This window comes from Ostrea edulis, chromosome 2, assembly GCF_947568905.1.
Source record: "Ostrea edulis chromosome 2, xbOstEdul1.1, whole genome shotgun sequence".
Classification (NCBI taxonomy): Eukaryota; Metazoa; Mollusca; class Bivalvia; order Ostreida; family Ostreidae; genus Ostrea; species Ostrea edulis.
This window is the reverse complement of record NC_079165.1, coordinates 65,269,409-65,287,064: the sequence shown is the minus strand read 5'-3', so window position 1 is coordinate 65,287,064 and position 17,656 is coordinate 65,269,409. Positions and strand designations below refer to the sequence as shown.

The window sequence follows — 17,656 nt, the reverse complement described above, 5'->3', positions numbered from 1 at the left end:
GCTTTAGTATACTTCTGCTTCAGACTCAATGTGCCAGACTAGTATTCGTTTATCATTCTAAGTAAATATTAATAGAATTCTCTCACAGTAATCCGAATATCATTTCCTTCCAATTTTAACACTTGCTTAGTAACAGATGCAAAAGATATCATGGGTGAAAGGGATTTTGATCTTTTACATGCCTCTTTACTGAAAGCAGCAGTAAAAGGCTGGCAAGCCTTGCAGCTCAATGTATCTTTAAGATACGCAAGTTGCAAGAAAGACTACACCTATGATCTGAGTGTTATGAGGTCCGATATATTGCCCAGAGATGGTAATCTGGACAAAATTGCCGAGGCGCTTTATCCAGAAGATGGCCCAGTAGATATTTGTCCTGTGAAAGTGTACGGGGATGGCAATTGCTTCTATAGGGCCCTCTCTAAAGCCATTTTTGGTCATGAAGAGAGACATATCGAACTTCGTATCATGATCGTATTAGAACTTGTAAAAAATTCGAGAAAGTATGCGTCACAGGCAACTTACGACAAGATGTGTTCTCATCCCACAAGTGTACAATATGTTGTGGAGACGTCAGTATCGGACAGATCACTTGTACCGGGAAATTTTCTCAAGTCGATTCAGAATGAAACTCTAAATTCGATCAAATCAGGGGAGTATTGTTCTTTGATTCATTTTTCCGCAGCGGCAAATGCCCTGAATCATCCAATATTTAGCATTTATCCAACAATACAAAATGTTGTTGTAAATAGACATTTTCTTCATCAAGAAATAAAGCCATTTTCAGATGAAAAAGTACGTCAGGGTTCCCCCATCTACATCATGTAGTCACACACTGAAAATAGCAAACCAAACAATTGGTCACCAAATCATTTTGTGGTTTGTTTCCCAGTTTTACCTACTGAATCCAGTGAAATGAAGGAGCCTGCCCATAAAAAGTCAAAACTTTGTATTGATTCAGATGATACCCAGGAAATCACCACGGACTCACAAAATGAAAAGACGGATATTAAATCTGATGACAATGAATTTATTAAGACAACAGAACATGATAAAGATAAAACATCTTTTGACGATTCGGATTTTTCTGATCTTGGTAAAATTGTAACAGGTGCAATAAAGTTGAACACAATGTCCTCAGCTGAAAAGATAAGTCATATTCAGAATCAACCCTTGCCAGACGATGTCGCCAAGTTAAAAGCAGGTCGTGCTCAAACAACGAATACGGGTGAACTCAAAAAGACTTTATCATTTCAATCTTCTTGGATGAATCAGTTTTCATGGTTAACCTTCAGCAAACTGTTAAATGGCGGTCTGTGTAAGTTTTGTGTCATGTTCCCTCAGTCAGATGTCCAACATCAAAATACATTTGTTACGCAACCTTTTACTGCGTATAAGAAAGCCCTTGGAAAAACATCTGCCCTTTTAAAGCATCAAAATTCAGAACACCACAAGAGTGCCAAATCTGTTTATCACACAACCAAGATGACATCCGAAGTGCCATCTTCGTCTCTTCCGTATAAACTCAATCAGCAAAATCAGGCACAGTATCAGCACAACATAAAGTTGCTTGAGAAAATAGTAGATGCGATCATTCTTTGTGGGAAACAAAATATTCTTCTCCGAGGACACAGAGATGATACCACAAGTGATTCCTCAAATAAAGGTAATTTCCTGGCAATATTACAACTGTTGGCAAAGCATGATGAGCAGCTCTGGTCTCATCTACAAAAAGCAAAAAAGAATGCCTTATATACCAGCAAAACCATTCAGAATGAGGTTATCCAACTCATTGGAAATCACATCACAGGTAAAATTTTGAAGAGTTTACAAGGGAGGGGTTTTTATTCCATCATACCTGATGAGGTAACTGACAATTACGCTAACAAAGAAGTTTTAGTCTTGTGTCTCAGATTTCTAGATACCAGAGAACACCCTGCCATCATTAAGGAGGAATTTCTTGACTTTGCAAATATAGGCAGAACTACTGGGGAAGCAATTGCTGATAAACTTATTGAAATCCTCCGCTTGCTTGCAATTCCGATTGAGAACATGCGAGGGCAAGCATACGATGGTGCAGCAGCTATGGCATCGGAAAAACGGGGGTGTCAGGGACGAATCAAGTCTCTAAACCAATTAGCTTTGTACACACACTGTCGGGGTCATGTATTGAATCTGAGCATCGCTTCAGCCTGCAAATTACCCCTTGTGAGGAATATGATAGATGTCCTTAATTCAGTGTTTATTTTCTTTGACAGTTTCCCTAAACGACAAGGGTTTCTTGAGATTATTATAGAAAATGATGGGTCTGTAGATTTTTCCAGAAAGAAACTAGTTGGACTCTGTAAGACTAGGTGGGTTGAGCGTCATATCTGCTTTGATGTGTTCTACACTATGTACAAGTTCGTCATCAAATGTCTGCTGCACATTCTCAATCAAAACCTTGATGAAAGTACCAGTGAAGACTGGTCTTGGGATAAACAAACTAAAGTGACCGCACAGGGGCTTTTGGCTTCGATGACGTCCTTCTCTATGTTGATAACATTTGTGTTTGTAAGGTATGTCCTAGATACAATAAAGCCTTTGACTCTCAAACTTCAGAAAAGAGACATTTTCACTGCAAGTAAGTTAATTGAGGAACACGTGGACAGGATCAAGAAATTCGTAGAGCGGTAGATACCGAATTGGAGTCTTGCTTTGAAGATGCAAAACAAATTGCAGACGACCTTGATATAGTGATTAGAACCCCAAGGTTTGCTCCAAGCAGCAACACAAGAGAAAATGTCTCCACAAGTAATCCAAGAGATTATTATAGATCTGTCGTGACCATTCCATTTCTGGACCTTTTCCTCAGTGAATTAAATACGAGGTTTTAGAAAGAAGATCTAGCGGCATATTCGATATGCTCTTTGTTGCCTGTCAATGTGACAAATATTTCACACGAAGAATTGTCCAAACTTGCCCCAGAACTAATATTTGGGGGGAGCGACCTGCCTTGTCTTTCTGTAAAGGACTTAAGAGAAAGAACTGAGATTGGAGACGTTATTGTGTTAACATGAGCAAAACCTCAGACAAGCTCTGTAATCTGTTCAATCTTTTCAACTTTGTAGGTGGGGACGTTTTCCCGAACGTGAAAATTCTTCTTCACATTGGATGTGTTTTACCTATCACAACATGTGAGGCCGAAAGATCCTTTTCTGGATTAAGACGCATCAAGAGTTACATGCGCAGTACTATGCAAGAGGACAGATTGACTGGGCTTGCACTAATGCATCTTCACCATTCATTAGAAATTGACCAAAAGGAAATTGTACAATCATTTATCAGGCAAGGAAAACGAAGATTATTTCAGTCAAGTCTTTTTAGCTAAATAACACTTCCTACCAGAAAACATCAATACACGACAAAAAGGTCGCCCGAGTGGTGCAGTGGTTATATAGAGCGTTTCCTTCGAGAGTTGGAAAATAAGGGGTTGAACATTATATCACGGGTTCGATTTTGTGAAAAGGTTCGACCCCCCTGGAAATTTTTTTTGGATCCGCGCCTGGTTTACCTGATCAAAATAGAGGACACACGGTAGCTGTGGCCAGTCAACAGCAGGGAATGCGTACTCTTCCTAGGCACACGATCCAATCTTTGCCCTACTTTCAATTTTGTATTCTTTATAGAATTTATAAAATTGATCACTGTTCGTTATCATCTTTGTTTTCAATCAAAGGAAAAGGTCCAAATAGCTATACAAATATTAATGTGATATTTTTTCAATGAAAGGACAACATCCGGATAACTATTAAACACATGTAATAGGACTAACTAATCAAAAGACCAAAATCCAGATAGCTATCAAAGACTTGTGATACAACTCATTCAAATCAAAGAACAACATCCAGGTAGTTTTAAAATATCCATTCAATTCTTAACTCTTTTTCGCCAGTGCCACTTCCGCAGACTCCATAATTTGTAGTTATGAACGCAACAAATAATGACAGTATTTATGTCACATTGTTTAATGACTGAGCACTAGCGAATTAAGCAAATTAAAAAAAAACGCCCAGGGAATAAAGTACATGAAAAAGAATTTGCTTCAATTAAAGGGCAAAATCCAGATAGTTATCAAAGGCATGGAATAGAACTGCCAAAGACGTGTAATAGAACTGACAAAGGCATGTAATAGAACTGACAGAGACATGTAATAGAACTGACAGAGACATGTAATAGAACTGACAGAGATGTGTAATAGAACTGACAGAGACATGTAATGAAACTGACAGAGACATGTAATGAGACGTGTAATAGAACTGACAGAGACATGTAATAGAACTGACAGAGACGTGTAATGGAAATGACAGAGACGTGTAATAGAACTGACAGAGATGTGTAATGGAACTGACAGAGACGTGTAATGGAAATGACAGAGACATGTAATGGAACTGACAGAGACATGTAATGAGACGTGTAATAGAACTGACAGAGACATGTAATAGAACTGACAGAGACGTGTAATGGAACTGACAGAGACGTGTAATGGAACTGACAGAGACATGTAATGAGACGTGTAATAGAACTGACAGAGACGTGTAATGGAACTGACAGAGACATGTAATGGAACTGACAGAGACATGTAATGAGACGTGTAATAGAACTGACAGAGACATGTAATAGAACTGACAGAGACGTGTAATGGAACTGACAGAGACGTGTAATGGAACTGACAGAGACATGTAATGAGACGTGTAATAGAACTGACAGAGACGTGTAATGGAACTGACAGAGACGTGTAATGGAACTGACAGAGACGTGTACTGGAACTGACAGAGACGTGTAATAGAACTGACAGAGACGTGTAATGGAAATGACAGAGACATGTAATGGAACTGACAGAGACGTGTAATGGAACTGACAGAGACGTGTAATAGAACTGACAGAGACGTGTAATATAACTGACAGAGACGTGTAATGGAACTGACAGAGACGTGTAATAGAACTGACAGAGACATGTAATAGAACTGACAGAGACATGTAATAGAACTGACAGAGATATGTAATAGAACTGACAGAGATGTGTAATGAGACGTGTAATAGAAATGACAGAGACATGTAATAGAACTGACAAAGCCGTGTAATAGAACTGACAGAGACGTGTAATAGAACTGACAAAGACGTGTAATAGAACTGACAAAGCCGTGTAATAGAACTGACAAAGCCGTGTAATAGAACTGACAGAGACGTGTAATAGAACTGACAGAGACATGTAATGACAGAGACGTGTAATGGAACTGACAGAGACGTGTAATGGAACTGACAGAGATGTGTAATATAACTGACAGAGACGTGTAATGGAACTGACAGAGACGTGTTATAGAACTGACAAAGCCGTGTAATAGAACTGACAGAGACGTGTAATAGAACTGACAGAGACATGTAATGACAGAGACGTGTAATAGAACTGACAGAGACGTGTAATGGAACTGACAGAGACGTGTAATATAACTGACAGAGACGTGTAATGGAACTGACAGAGACGTGTAATAGAACTGAAAAAGACGTGTAATAGAACTGACAAAGCCGTGTAATAGAACTGACAAAGCCGTGTAATAGAACTGACAAAGCCGTGTAATAGAACTGACAAAGCCGTGTAATAGAACTGACAGAGACGTGTAATAGAACTGACAGAGACATGTAATGACAGAGACGTGTAATAGAACTGACAGAGACGTGTAATAGAACTGAAAAAGACGTGTAATAGAACTGACAAAGCCGTGTAATAGAACTGACAAAGCCGTGTAATAGAACTGACAAAGCCGTGTAATAGAACTGACAGAGACGTGTAATAGAACTGACAGAGACGTGTAATAGAACTGACAAAGACGTGTAATGGAACTGACAAAGCCGTGTAATAGAACTGACAGAGACGTGTAATAGAACTGACAAAGACGTGTAATAGAACTGGGAAAAGACGTACAAGGGAACATTCCATATAGTAGAACTTTCAAAGCTACTGGACAACATATCTAGATAGCTATCTAACAAATACATAACAGTACTTTCAATGTTACTGGACAATATATCTAGATAGCTATCAAACAAATGTAGTAGGGCGTACATCAGAGGAAAACATTCTTGTTTTCATTAGTTACCATGGGCCACATCGCTCACCTGAGTCACCTTGATCCATATCAGAAGATTTTCCATATCTATTTGCATGTAAAACCGTAGTCCCTATTATGGCCCCAAACCTACCCGTGGAGGCCATGGTTTTTGCAAACTTGAATCTACACTATGTCAGAAAGCTTTCATGTAAATGTGAACTTCTTTGGCCCAATGGTTCTTGAGAAGAAGAGTTTTAAAGATTTTCCCTATATATTTGTATGTAAAACTTTGATCCCCTATTGTGGCCCCATCCTACCCCAGGGGGGCATGATTTTAACAAACCTGAATCTGCACTATATCAGAAAGCTTTCATATAAATCTCAGCTTTTCTGGCTTAGTGGTTCTGGGAAGAAGATTTTTAAAGATTTTTCCTATAAATTTGTATGTAAAACTTTGACCCCCTATTATGGCCCCATCCGACCCCCGGGGGCCATGATTTTAACAATTTATAATCTACACTATATCAGGAAGCTTTCATATAAACCTCAGCTTTTCTGGCTCAGTGGTTCTTGAGAAGAAGATTTTAAAAGATTTTTCCTATGAATTTGTATGTAAAACTTTGATGCCCCCCTTGAGGCCCCATTCAATCCCCGGGGTCCATGATTTTAACAAACTTGAATCTGCACTATATCAAAAAAAGAAAGAAAAAAAAACAAACTTTGACTTCCCTATTGTGGCCCCATCCGATCCCCGGGGGCTATGGTTTTAACAATTTAGAATCTGTACTATATCAGGAAGCTTTCATATAAATCTCAGCTTTTCTGGCTCAGTGGTTCTTGGGAAGAAGATTTTTAAAGATTTTTCCTATATATTTGTATGTAAAACTTTGATCCCCTATTGTGGCCCCATCCGACCCCCGGGGGGCCATGATTTTAACAATTTAGAATCTGTACTATATCAGGAAGCTTTCATATAAATCTCAGCTTTTCTGGCTTAGTGGTTCTTGGGAAGAAGATTTTTAAAGATTTTTCCTATATATTTGTATGTAAAACTTTGACCCCCTATTATGGCCCCATCCGACCCCCGGGGCCATGATTTTAACAATTTAGAATTTGCACTATATCAGGAAGCTTTCATATAAATCTCAGCTTTTCTGGCTCAGTGGTTCTTGAGAAGAAGATTTTTAAAGATTTTTCCTATAAATTTGTATGTAAAACTTTGATCCCCTATTGTGGCCCCATCCTACCCCAGGGGGCCATGATTTTAACAATTTAGAATCTGCATTATATAAGGAAGCTTTCATATAAATCTCAGCTTTTCTGGCTTAGTGGTTCTTGAGAAGATTTTTAAAGATTTTCCCTATATATTTGTATGTAAAACTTTGATCCCCTATTGTGGCCCCATCCTACTCCAGGGAGCCATGATTTTTAACAATTTCACCGTGTACAATGCCACATGCGGGGACCGTGATCGGTGTAGCGCGGGGATGTGAATTCGAAGCGAAGAAAGTAGATCAATAAGTATTCAAAGACTGATTGTGTTTAATCAAAATAAATCTAGATAGCCAAAAGTATTGCACGGAAGACAGTGGTTATTGGCAAGCTAGCACTAGCAACTGGGGAGTTTAGAACTCTTTGGAAATACCCAAACACTTCGACAATATACAAGTAGGGTAGGCGCCGGGTATATTTTTCGGTATATTTAATGAGAAATCTCCACTCCTACTGCATAAACTCCAAAGTTTTTTTGACCAGAAACATTACCTTTGAATGGGACTCAATATTCGACTGAAAAAACCAACACAAAATCATGATATGCCGAGTATTTGACTGAAAACCCTGTGTGGCGTAGGGGGGTGAAAATCTTGTGGCGTAAGGGGACCGAGACTCGCAAAGTTTCTTACCAAAATCCTCATCTTGAACACAGTGAATATATAAATATCAAATTCAAACTTGTTCAAAGTTACTCTGATATTCGTACGATAAACCAATAATGATGTGTGTGACTTTCTATGCCATTAAATTTTCATTAAAAACATTTTCTAAAATACCACAATACCAGATGATTAAGACAGTTTCATATTTTAATGAAATTGACATGAACTATTGATAATTTCAGATAATGCAATGACCAGAAAGAAAAACAATCTTTGGTTAAATAAACACAGACACCTGAGGTATGGATACTACGTAGCCCCCCCCCCCTTATTTTTTGCACCATAATATCTTTGAAATGTGTGGATTCCCTGTCTATCTCACCCTAATATTGATTTATGTACAATCGTTACACTTTTTTGTACGCTTTAGATATTTACCTTGTACTGGTATTAAAGCTTACAAAAAGTATGAAACGATTACATAACTAGAAATTAGGATGAGATAGACAGGGAATCCACAAATATCGGAAAATTGTCGCCACAAAAACATTAGGGGGTGGGGGTGGTGAGTAGTATCCTTACTTAAGGTGCCTGTGAAAATAAACCATAACGAGTAACACTGCTTTAAAAAATAAAGAGGATTTAGAATCACTACCTAAATGCATTACTCCAAAAAAGATGTAATCTGAATCCTTCTTGGTCCATTAAGCGCAAATCGCTCTCAAGAAACTTTACGACCGAAACGTCAACGAATTTCCTATATTTTTGCAGTTACTGCCCTTTCATGAGAAATTGAGGGCGTGCTTAATACTGCGTATCGATGCGGTCCTAAGCTTCAGATAAAATACATGTAGTATGAACAAAGCTTACGGTAATAAAATCTTTATTATGCTGATCTCGAGCTTTAATAGGTTGCATCATATCTCTAAAAATAACAAGGTTTAGGTTCTTCGATGTTATGAAAAACACTGTTTAGAAAAGTATGGGTGACGGAGGGGGGGGGAGGGGGCAGTTATGTCTAAGGTTTAATTCTGTCAAAGTTATGATACAATTACATGTAATACCAAGAATTTCACGAATATCCAGAAATAAAGCAAGATGAAAGCATATGATATATATGTTTTCAGGCACGTAGGATTTTTTTTTCAAAAAAAGTGGGGAGGGGGAGGGGGGGCGAGGGACGTCCACTTCACAAGCGTCTGAAAATTCTTGAAAAGCAAAAACGAAACAAATATAACAAAACCCAGTTTAAATCCTAAATCGCGGGGGATGGAGGGCAAGAGATTGATCGGTTCCTTAAATTTTACAATTCAAATATTATTTTATTAATGGAGGTAGTTTATAGATCAAACTTTGTTCGTAAAATTAACTAACTATGCATGTACAGTAAAAAAAAAAAAAAAAAAAAAAAAAAAAAAAAAAAAACCTTTGGCACTCCCTTCTATTGCTACGTGTTTGATAATTATTTTTGTGTACATTTGAGCAAGTTGATTTACACTAACATTGATTTTCAAAAGATCGAATTACACATAAGTAAACATATTTCAACAAAAATATTGCATTAGAGAAGCGTGTTCGATAAAATTAACATGTTGCGGTCATTGACTCCTGATGTACATGTATATTTTTGTCCACAGTGTGAAATGATTACAAGATAATACTTGCATGCTTTGTTTGTACATGTAATTTCTGAAAAGTAATAATGAAAACTTGATATTTTAATGACATCCTTACCCTGGTATAATTTTTTTAGGACTGCGAAAAATCACACAAGGGACACATAAATATAATCAATGACTAAAAGTATTGTACAGCGTCAGCAATATCATTTCAAATTGTCAGTAATTACACTATTCCTTAACTGGCACTTATTTACATGTACAATCAGAAATAGTAAATCCTTATAATGCTGCAATGAATTGAGGACCGCAACCAAACTCAGCCAGAGTTTGTTTTAACATGGACCGCAAGCATTCTCTCGCCAAAGGGTGCGTTACGCAAGATTCCCTTACATCTCTGTCATATGGAGCGCCAAATTAACATAAACTCAAATAATTGAAGATATCTTCAATTATTTGAAGATATCATCAATTCATTTGATGCGCGCAACAATTGAATTAAAGATCTCTTCAAATAATTAATGATATCTTCAATTCTGAATTATTGCGCGCATTAATTGAATTGATGAGAGCATTAATTCTTCAGCTGATTTGATGCGCGCTTTAATTGAATTAATGATCTCTTCAAATGAATTAATGATATCAACAATTGAATTGATGCGCGCTACAATTCAATTGAAGAGAGCAATAATTGATATAATGAGCGCATTAAATCAATTGATGAGAGCAATAATTGAATTGATGCGCGCATTAATTCATTTGATGAGAGCAATAATTGATTTAATGCACGCATTAATTCAATTATTGCTCTCTTCAATTGAATTAATGATATCTTTAATTCATTTGAAGAGAGCAATAATTCTTTTAAAGAGAGCAACTATATAATTAAAGATATCTTCAATTCAACATATCCACAATTGAATTAATGATATCTTTAATTGAATTATTGCTCTCTTTAAAAGAATTGATGCGCGCATTAATTCCTTATACAAAAGCATTGTAAATGATTTAAAGATATCTTCAATTGAATTAAAGAGATCATCAAATTATTTATACCGAGCTCTAAATTAATTATTGCGAGCAATATTTCTACTAAATTGATGCTCTCATCAAATGAATTGAAGAGAGCAATAATTGAATTAATGCGCGCATCAAATCTATTATTGCTCTCGTTAATTGAATTAATGCACGCATCAATTGAATTGAAGAGAGCAATAATTGAATTAATGCGCGCATTAAATCAATTATGCTCTCATTAATTCAATTGATGCGCGCATTAATTCAATTGATGAGATCAATAATTGAATTGAAGCGCGCATTAATTCATTTGATGAGAGCAATAATTGATTTAATGCGCGCATTAATTCAATTAAAGAGAGCAATAATTGAATTGATGATATCTTCAAATAATTGAAGATATCTTCAATTATTTGAGTTTATGTTAATTTGGCGCTCCATACTGTCAACACTTGCAATCACGTGACAATACAATCAAATGATATACAGAGCCATTCTCATTTCCTTTCCTTTTAAAAGTTCTGGCAACATGTGATACATCAGGCTCATTCATAGCGCACTGGCACTTTGATAAGTACATTTTTACCATTAAACTGTTTGTCTCTTATTTTACAAGTGTTGTGGAATGTTTTACAGCCTTCCTTACTTTTGATTCCATGTTTACAGTGATCTCTACCACGTGAATGACCTACATTCATACGCATATTACGAAGTAGTTCCAAATTTAGTATCAGAAAACCGCGATTTTAAACAATTTACAGTAAGCACCCATCAAATTGCACCAAAAGCATTTCATAATATGACTAAATATTTTGTCCAAAACATAAATGTTGAATTATTAGAAACTTTTACAAGATTTCTGTAAAAAGCCGTTGACAGAGGTCTAGTGCTCGTACAATCTAATTAGAATTAGATGTTAGATCCGCTCACATACTCGCTACACAAACATCTAACATCCCATAGAGGGTCACGTCAAAGGTCAAATTTGCAACAGCCAATTAAATTTCCCCCTTCATATCGCAATTCCATGTATTGTTTACGTAAGGAAGAGAAAAAATGGCTGCACCCACGATCGTGACTTATTTATCGCGTGTTTTGTTTAAATTTTAAACTATGGCGACATCGGGGGATCTTTTCATGTATACTTCAACAAAGATGACGTGTAGCGAGTATGTGAGCGGATCTAACATCTAATTTTAATTAGATTGGTGCTCGTAGCGCACGAACCTTTGAGTGGAGAATAGAACCGCAACGTGTCATGCGCCACCTGTATTCAGGGGGGAAATATCTCGCGCTGCACTGTGAAAAATGCCTTAAGTTTGATTTTGACGCATATAATATTTCTCACACAAATCGTATATATGTGCTTGGTTGGTTGGGATTCCATCATATCCTCTACATGCAATCAGTTTTACTCTGCAAAACACACATAAGTTTAAACATATAGATAACAATCAATCATACACTGTGATTTTACTTGGGTTCCCTTTGAACAAAATGATTTGAGAATTTTCCATATAATTTTGAATAAAGACAATATTCGCTGTGCTGAAGATGTGTATTTTAGTGAGAAACTTTGCTTACGTTAAAAGGATTCTCGGCCCCCTTACGCCACAAGATTTTCACCCCCCTACGCCACACAGGGTTTTCAGTCAAATACTCGGCATATCATGATTTTGTGTTGGGTTTTTTCAGTCGAATATTGAGTCCCATTCAAAGGTAATGTTTCTGGTCAAAAAAACTTTGGAGTTTATGCAGTAGGAGTGGAGATTTCTCATTAAATACACCGAAAATATACCCGGCGCCTACCCTACTTGTATATTGTTGAAGTGTTTGGGTATTTCCAAAGAGTTCTAAACTTCCCAGTTGCTAGTGTTAGCTTGCCAATAACCACTGTCTTCCGTGCAATACTTTTGGCTATCTAGATTTATTTTGATTAAACACAATCAGTCTTTGAATACTTATTGATCTACTTTCTTCGCTTCGAATTCACATCCCCGCGCTACACCGATCACGGTCCCCGCATGTGGCATTGTATAAGGAAGTTTTCATATAAATCTCAGCTTTTTTGGCTCAGAGGTTCTTGAGAAGAAGATTTTTAAAGATTTTCCCTATATATTTGTATGTAAAACTTTGATCCCCTATTGTGGCCCCATCCGACCCCCGGGGACCATGATTTTAACAATTTAGAATTTGCATTGTATAAGGAAGCTTTCATATAAATCTCAGCTTTTCTGGCTCAGTGGTTCTTGAGAAGAAGATTTTTAAAGATTTTCCCTATATATTTGTATGTAAAACTTTGATCCCCTATTGTGGCCCCATCCGACCCCCGGGGCCATGATTTTAACCATTTAGAATTTGCATTATATAAGGAAGCTTTCATATAAATCTCAGCTTTTCTGGCTCAGTGGTTCTTGAGAAGAAGATTTTTAAAGATTTTCCCTATATATTTGTATGTAAAACTTTGATCCCCTATTGTGGCCCCATCCGACCCCCGGGGACCATGATTTTAACAATTTAGAATTTGCATTATATAAGGAAGCTTTCATATAAATCTCAGCTTTTCTGGCTCAGTGGTTCTTGAGAAGAAGATTTTTAAAGATTTTCCCTATATATTTGTATGTAAAACTTTGATCCCCTATCTTGGCCCCATCCGACCCCCGGGGACCATGATTTTAACAATTTAGAATCTGCATTATATAAGGAAGCTTTCATATAAATCTCAACTTTTCTGGCTCTGTGGTTCTTTAGAAGAAGATTTTTAAAGATTTTCCCTATATATTTGTATGTAAAACTTTGATCTCCTATTGTGGCCCCATCCGACCCCCAGGGGCCATGATTTTAACAATTTAGAATCTCCACCACCTAATAAAACTTATCTATGAATTTCATCTTTTCTGGCCTAGTGGTTCTTGAGAAGAAGATTTTTTAATGACCCTACCCTATTTTTACCTTTTCTTGATTATCTCCCCTTGGAAGATGGACTGGCCCTTTATTTTAACAATTTAGAATTCCCTTTACCTAAGGATGTTTTGTGCCAATTTGGTTGAAATTGGCCCAGTGGTTGTTGAGAAGAAGTTGAAAATGTGAAAAGTTTACAGACGGACGGACGGACAGACGGACGGACGCCGGAATACGGGTGATCAGAAAAGCTCACTTGAGCTTTCAGCTCAGGTGAGCTAAAAATGAAACAGTTTACATACAGTTTCAGATATATTTTGTGAAAGTGCCACGGGTAATTAGAGTGAAATAATGCAAAGGGACATCTATGTATAACACATCTGAAATAGCATTAAATTTTCTCAAAATACAGAAAGTATAGTGATTGTAGTACTTAATGAAATGATAGGCCTTGTAGGTGATAGACAATCTGAAGCGATCAAGTACCCTAGTACCCACAACTGTACCAAAATGTGTCTTCATTACAGACAAGATCAGTCTGCGCTTGAAGGGAAATGCCCATTTAGTGCCAAATTTTGACACAAAGATCCATAATAAACCCTTATCAGAAAGCAGTCAGTACGTCTGTGTCATATAAAGGTGTAACAAAGAGTGGAGGAGTCAAAGTTAACGACCAGAGATGATGGTTCTGTTACTATTGTGCAGTCTTGCACTAGGTAAGTCCAAATATATGCGATACTGGAAGACCTTGTTTTAGAGATGCGCTGTAAGGTCAATGATTTTGTCTAGTATAAGGATGGACATATTTGATAAGAAAATACATATCAATCTCTGCATTTACGTGGAGAGATTATCGCATCGCCGACCTCTGTGATAAATCTGTATGCTAAAAGATAGTCAATAGGAGGGATCATGGCGCTGTAAAAGTTATTTCTATCATATCAATGATGTATGATACTGACAAAAAATACTTCTTTTTGCAAGTATATCTTATATATAAATTTTTGGTCTACATGGCTAAATAGTTCATTGATTAATTCTACAGACACTTTCAACAATAAACACTTCACAATTTCTTAGAGGTTATCCTAGTTTTATGTAGCATCTATCGCTGATGTTTAAGTCTGGTTCAATTGGGTCAGTGCTCCTTTAGTTTTGGCCTATTTTGTTGACATTTCATTTACTTTTGTCACCATTTCCCCATTAAGTTTTATATCCTACACATGTTTACAGCTCTTGCCCAAGATCCTTGTTCACGTGGTAACCACAATTTGATCAGTGAACCACATCGGAGCAGCCAGTTCCAACCGGAGGTAACGGATCACCTTCTTTGTGATAACGGACTAACGGCTGGATGGTACGTCTTTGATAACAATGATGAGATGCCCACATCCTGTGTGACCCAGTACCATTGCGGGACCCACTTCCCATTGTGGATGCAGGGCTCACACCCCTCCCAGGCTGATGGTATCGTCCACAGGAAGGCCTGCTCCAATATCTATGGAAGCTCAAGTCACACCTGCTGTGATTTCTCACTAGACATACAGGTCAAGAATTGTGGTAGTTTTTATGTCTATTACCTACAGACTGTTCCGGCATGCGCTATGGCTTATTGTGCAGGTACTCCACTAATTATATTTTTGTCTTCCTTTCTACCTCTCTAGTAAAACATTCTTATGAGTTAGATTTGTTTTTCCTCAGGAAACAAGAAAGTATGCGATGTTGGTGGCCAGCCTGCCTCTGGTAGAAACTGTCCAGGTACAAGACGATATACAACAATAGCATTTTACTTCTACAATTGTCATCTTATAATAATTAATGATAAATACAGAGAAAGAATGATAATTGCTAAATAATATAAGTGTTTAAAAGATTGTAACTTGATTTTCCTTACATTGAATACAGAGAATATTTCGCGTTTGTGCCCCCCCCCCCCCCCCCCCACCCCCGCTCATTTAGACCTTATCCAGAATGGGCGATTTTAAAACTGAACGAATATAAATTCCTTCATTATTAGATTTAACAAGAAAAACTTTGAACGAATCTAAATCTGGGTGATATTTCTAATGCAGATAAATGAAAGCAACGCGGGGCGAAAATGTCCACGAATGCAGTACTGTTACTTTCATTGCGCAGTTTTGAAAATTCTTTTAGTCGGTGAACTGATGCTCAAATCTATACTTCATAATGTTTTAGATCTCTATCCCAAATTAACATCGATGCCAGTTCTCTCCAAACCGGAAGTGACCCCAACAAAGGAAGTCCGTTTTCCGTGTAGAGTTGATTACCCTCTCGGGCAGCCAGACGTGGGATTTATAGTCACGTGGACAGTAGATGGCAAAGAACTTTTGAATCAAGCGACACATCAACCGGTGCAAACGATCCTAACAGGAGATTCTAGAACTGCTTATCTGGACGCAACAAAACTTAAAGGAAACCTTGGAAAAGAAGTTTGTGTTATCTTCTATTCGGACTTGCATTTCGATCTGTTAACAGCAGTGTCGTGTTGGCAGTCATTATTGCACTACCCACCTCACAGTATAATGCATACTACATGTAGATACAAATAGGCTAATTTACCTTGGTACATGGCAAGATGATGATCTGAGCTTCGGGAAACTATTAATTAGTCCGTTGCTTATCAGCACTACTGGTTTGATTCCATAGTAAACGAACCTCTTTAGCATAGAAAAGCATATATGTATCATAACATTATGCTCATCATACGTTATAGATAGATAGATAGATTATTACTTTTCGCAATGATCGTTACAAGTATAGGTAAAAAATAAAAAAGATACACGAAGACGTTTAGTAAAGCTTTACTAAACGTCTTCGTGTATCTTTTTTATTTTCTACCTAAATATATATATAGAGAGAGGAGTCACATTTTTTAAAATTTAAATACACTTTGTGTACATACATGTACGACATTTCTATTACTATACGCACATAACTATCGTCTCCGAACGAATAAAAATTGGTTTAATATCATTCATTTAATTTCGATTCCCGAATTTCGTTTGAAATAACATCCTGTTCTCCGATTGTTAAATTTGACCTGTGTGATTTTTTTCCCCAGTTAAGATGCAACGTCACGTCATTCCATCCATCCCTGGGTAAAAGTATTCGAAGCGATTCTTTCAGTAGTAATGGCTACTGGGCTGGGATCAGGGTAAGTGAAAGTCAATCTACCTTTCTCAATCTTATCATTTTTATTCTGGGTGTTTAGCTCAAAATAAAGGAATTCGATTTTGGAAATGTGGTGACGTAAACATCCTCGTTTAGTCAGCGTCCAATTCAAGATTGCTGTCCGCTGATTTACTACGATTTGCATTTTACCAATTTTCTTGAACATTATATCATAAAGTATTTCTTCTACTCAGACATTTTTTGAAAATTTTACATGTAGCTGAACTGAGTACTTATCTCTCTTTCGTTGAGTTGAGTAGGACTGTTTTATATCGCGGTACTGATTCCCACTTCCCTGTTTCGTTGAGTTGAGTAGGACTGTTTTATATCGCGGTACTGATTCCCACTTCCCTGTTTCGTTGAGTTGAGTAGGACTGTTTTATATCGCGGTACTGATTCCCACTTCCCTGTTTCGTTGAGTTGAGTAGGACTGTTTTATATCGCGGTACTGATTCCCACTTCCCTGTTTCGTTGAGTTGAGTAGGACTGTTTTATATCGTGGTACTGATTCCCACTTCTCTGTTTTGTTGAGGTGAGTAGGACTGTTTTATATCGCGGTACTGATTCCCACTTCCCTGTTTCGTTGAGTAGAACTGTTTAATATCGCAGTACTGATTCCCACTTCTCTGTTTCGTTGAGTAGGACTGTTTTATATCGCGGTACTGATTCCCACTTCCCTGTTTCGTTGAGTAGAACTGTTTAATATCGCAGTACTGATTCCCACTTCTCTGTTTCGTTGAGTAGGACTGTTTTATATCGCGGTACTGATTCCCACTTCCCTGTTTCGTTGAGTTGAGTAGGACTGTTTTATATCGCGGTACTGATTCCCACTTCCCTGTTTCGTTGAGTTGAGTAGGACTGTTTTATATCGCGGTACTGATTCCCACTTCCCTGTTTCGTTGAGTTGAGTAGGACTGTTTTATATCGCGGTACTGATTCCCACTTCCCTGTTTCGTTGAGTTGA

The 17,656-nt window shown here is 37.3% G+C and overlaps 2 protein-coding genes across 2 annotated transcripts in view; both read left to right on the top strand.

Annotated features, from left to right (window-relative positions):
* The first annotated feature begins 912 nt into the window (after positions 1-912).
* Positions 913-2,673, top strand: LOC125656845 (zinc finger MYM-type protein 1-like). The gene has a single exon (XM_048887479.2). The coding sequence runs from the start codon at positions 913-915 to the stop codon at positions 2,671-2,673; it is 1,761 nt and encodes a 586-aa protein (XP_048743436.2).
* Positions 2,674-14,138: 11,465 nt separating this feature from the next.
* The window catches only part of LOC130052322 (von Willebrand factor D and EGF domain-containing protein-like), a 27,386-nt gene continuing 23,868 nt past the window's right edge, over positions 14,139-17,656 (top strand). Inside the window, exons 1-5 of the mRNA XM_056156819.1 lie at positions 14,139-14,216; positions 14,734-15,120; positions 15,202-15,258; positions 15,697-15,950; positions 16,583-16,675. Of these exons, the coding sequence (XP_056012794.1) occupies positions 14,180-14,216; positions 14,734-15,120; positions 15,202-15,258; positions 15,697-15,950; positions 16,583-16,675 (828 nt within the window). The 5' untranslated portion in view covers positions 14,139-14,179. The remainder of the gene's footprint in view (positions 14,217-14,733; positions 15,121-15,201; positions 15,259-15,696; positions 15,951-16,582; positions 16,676-17,656) is intronic.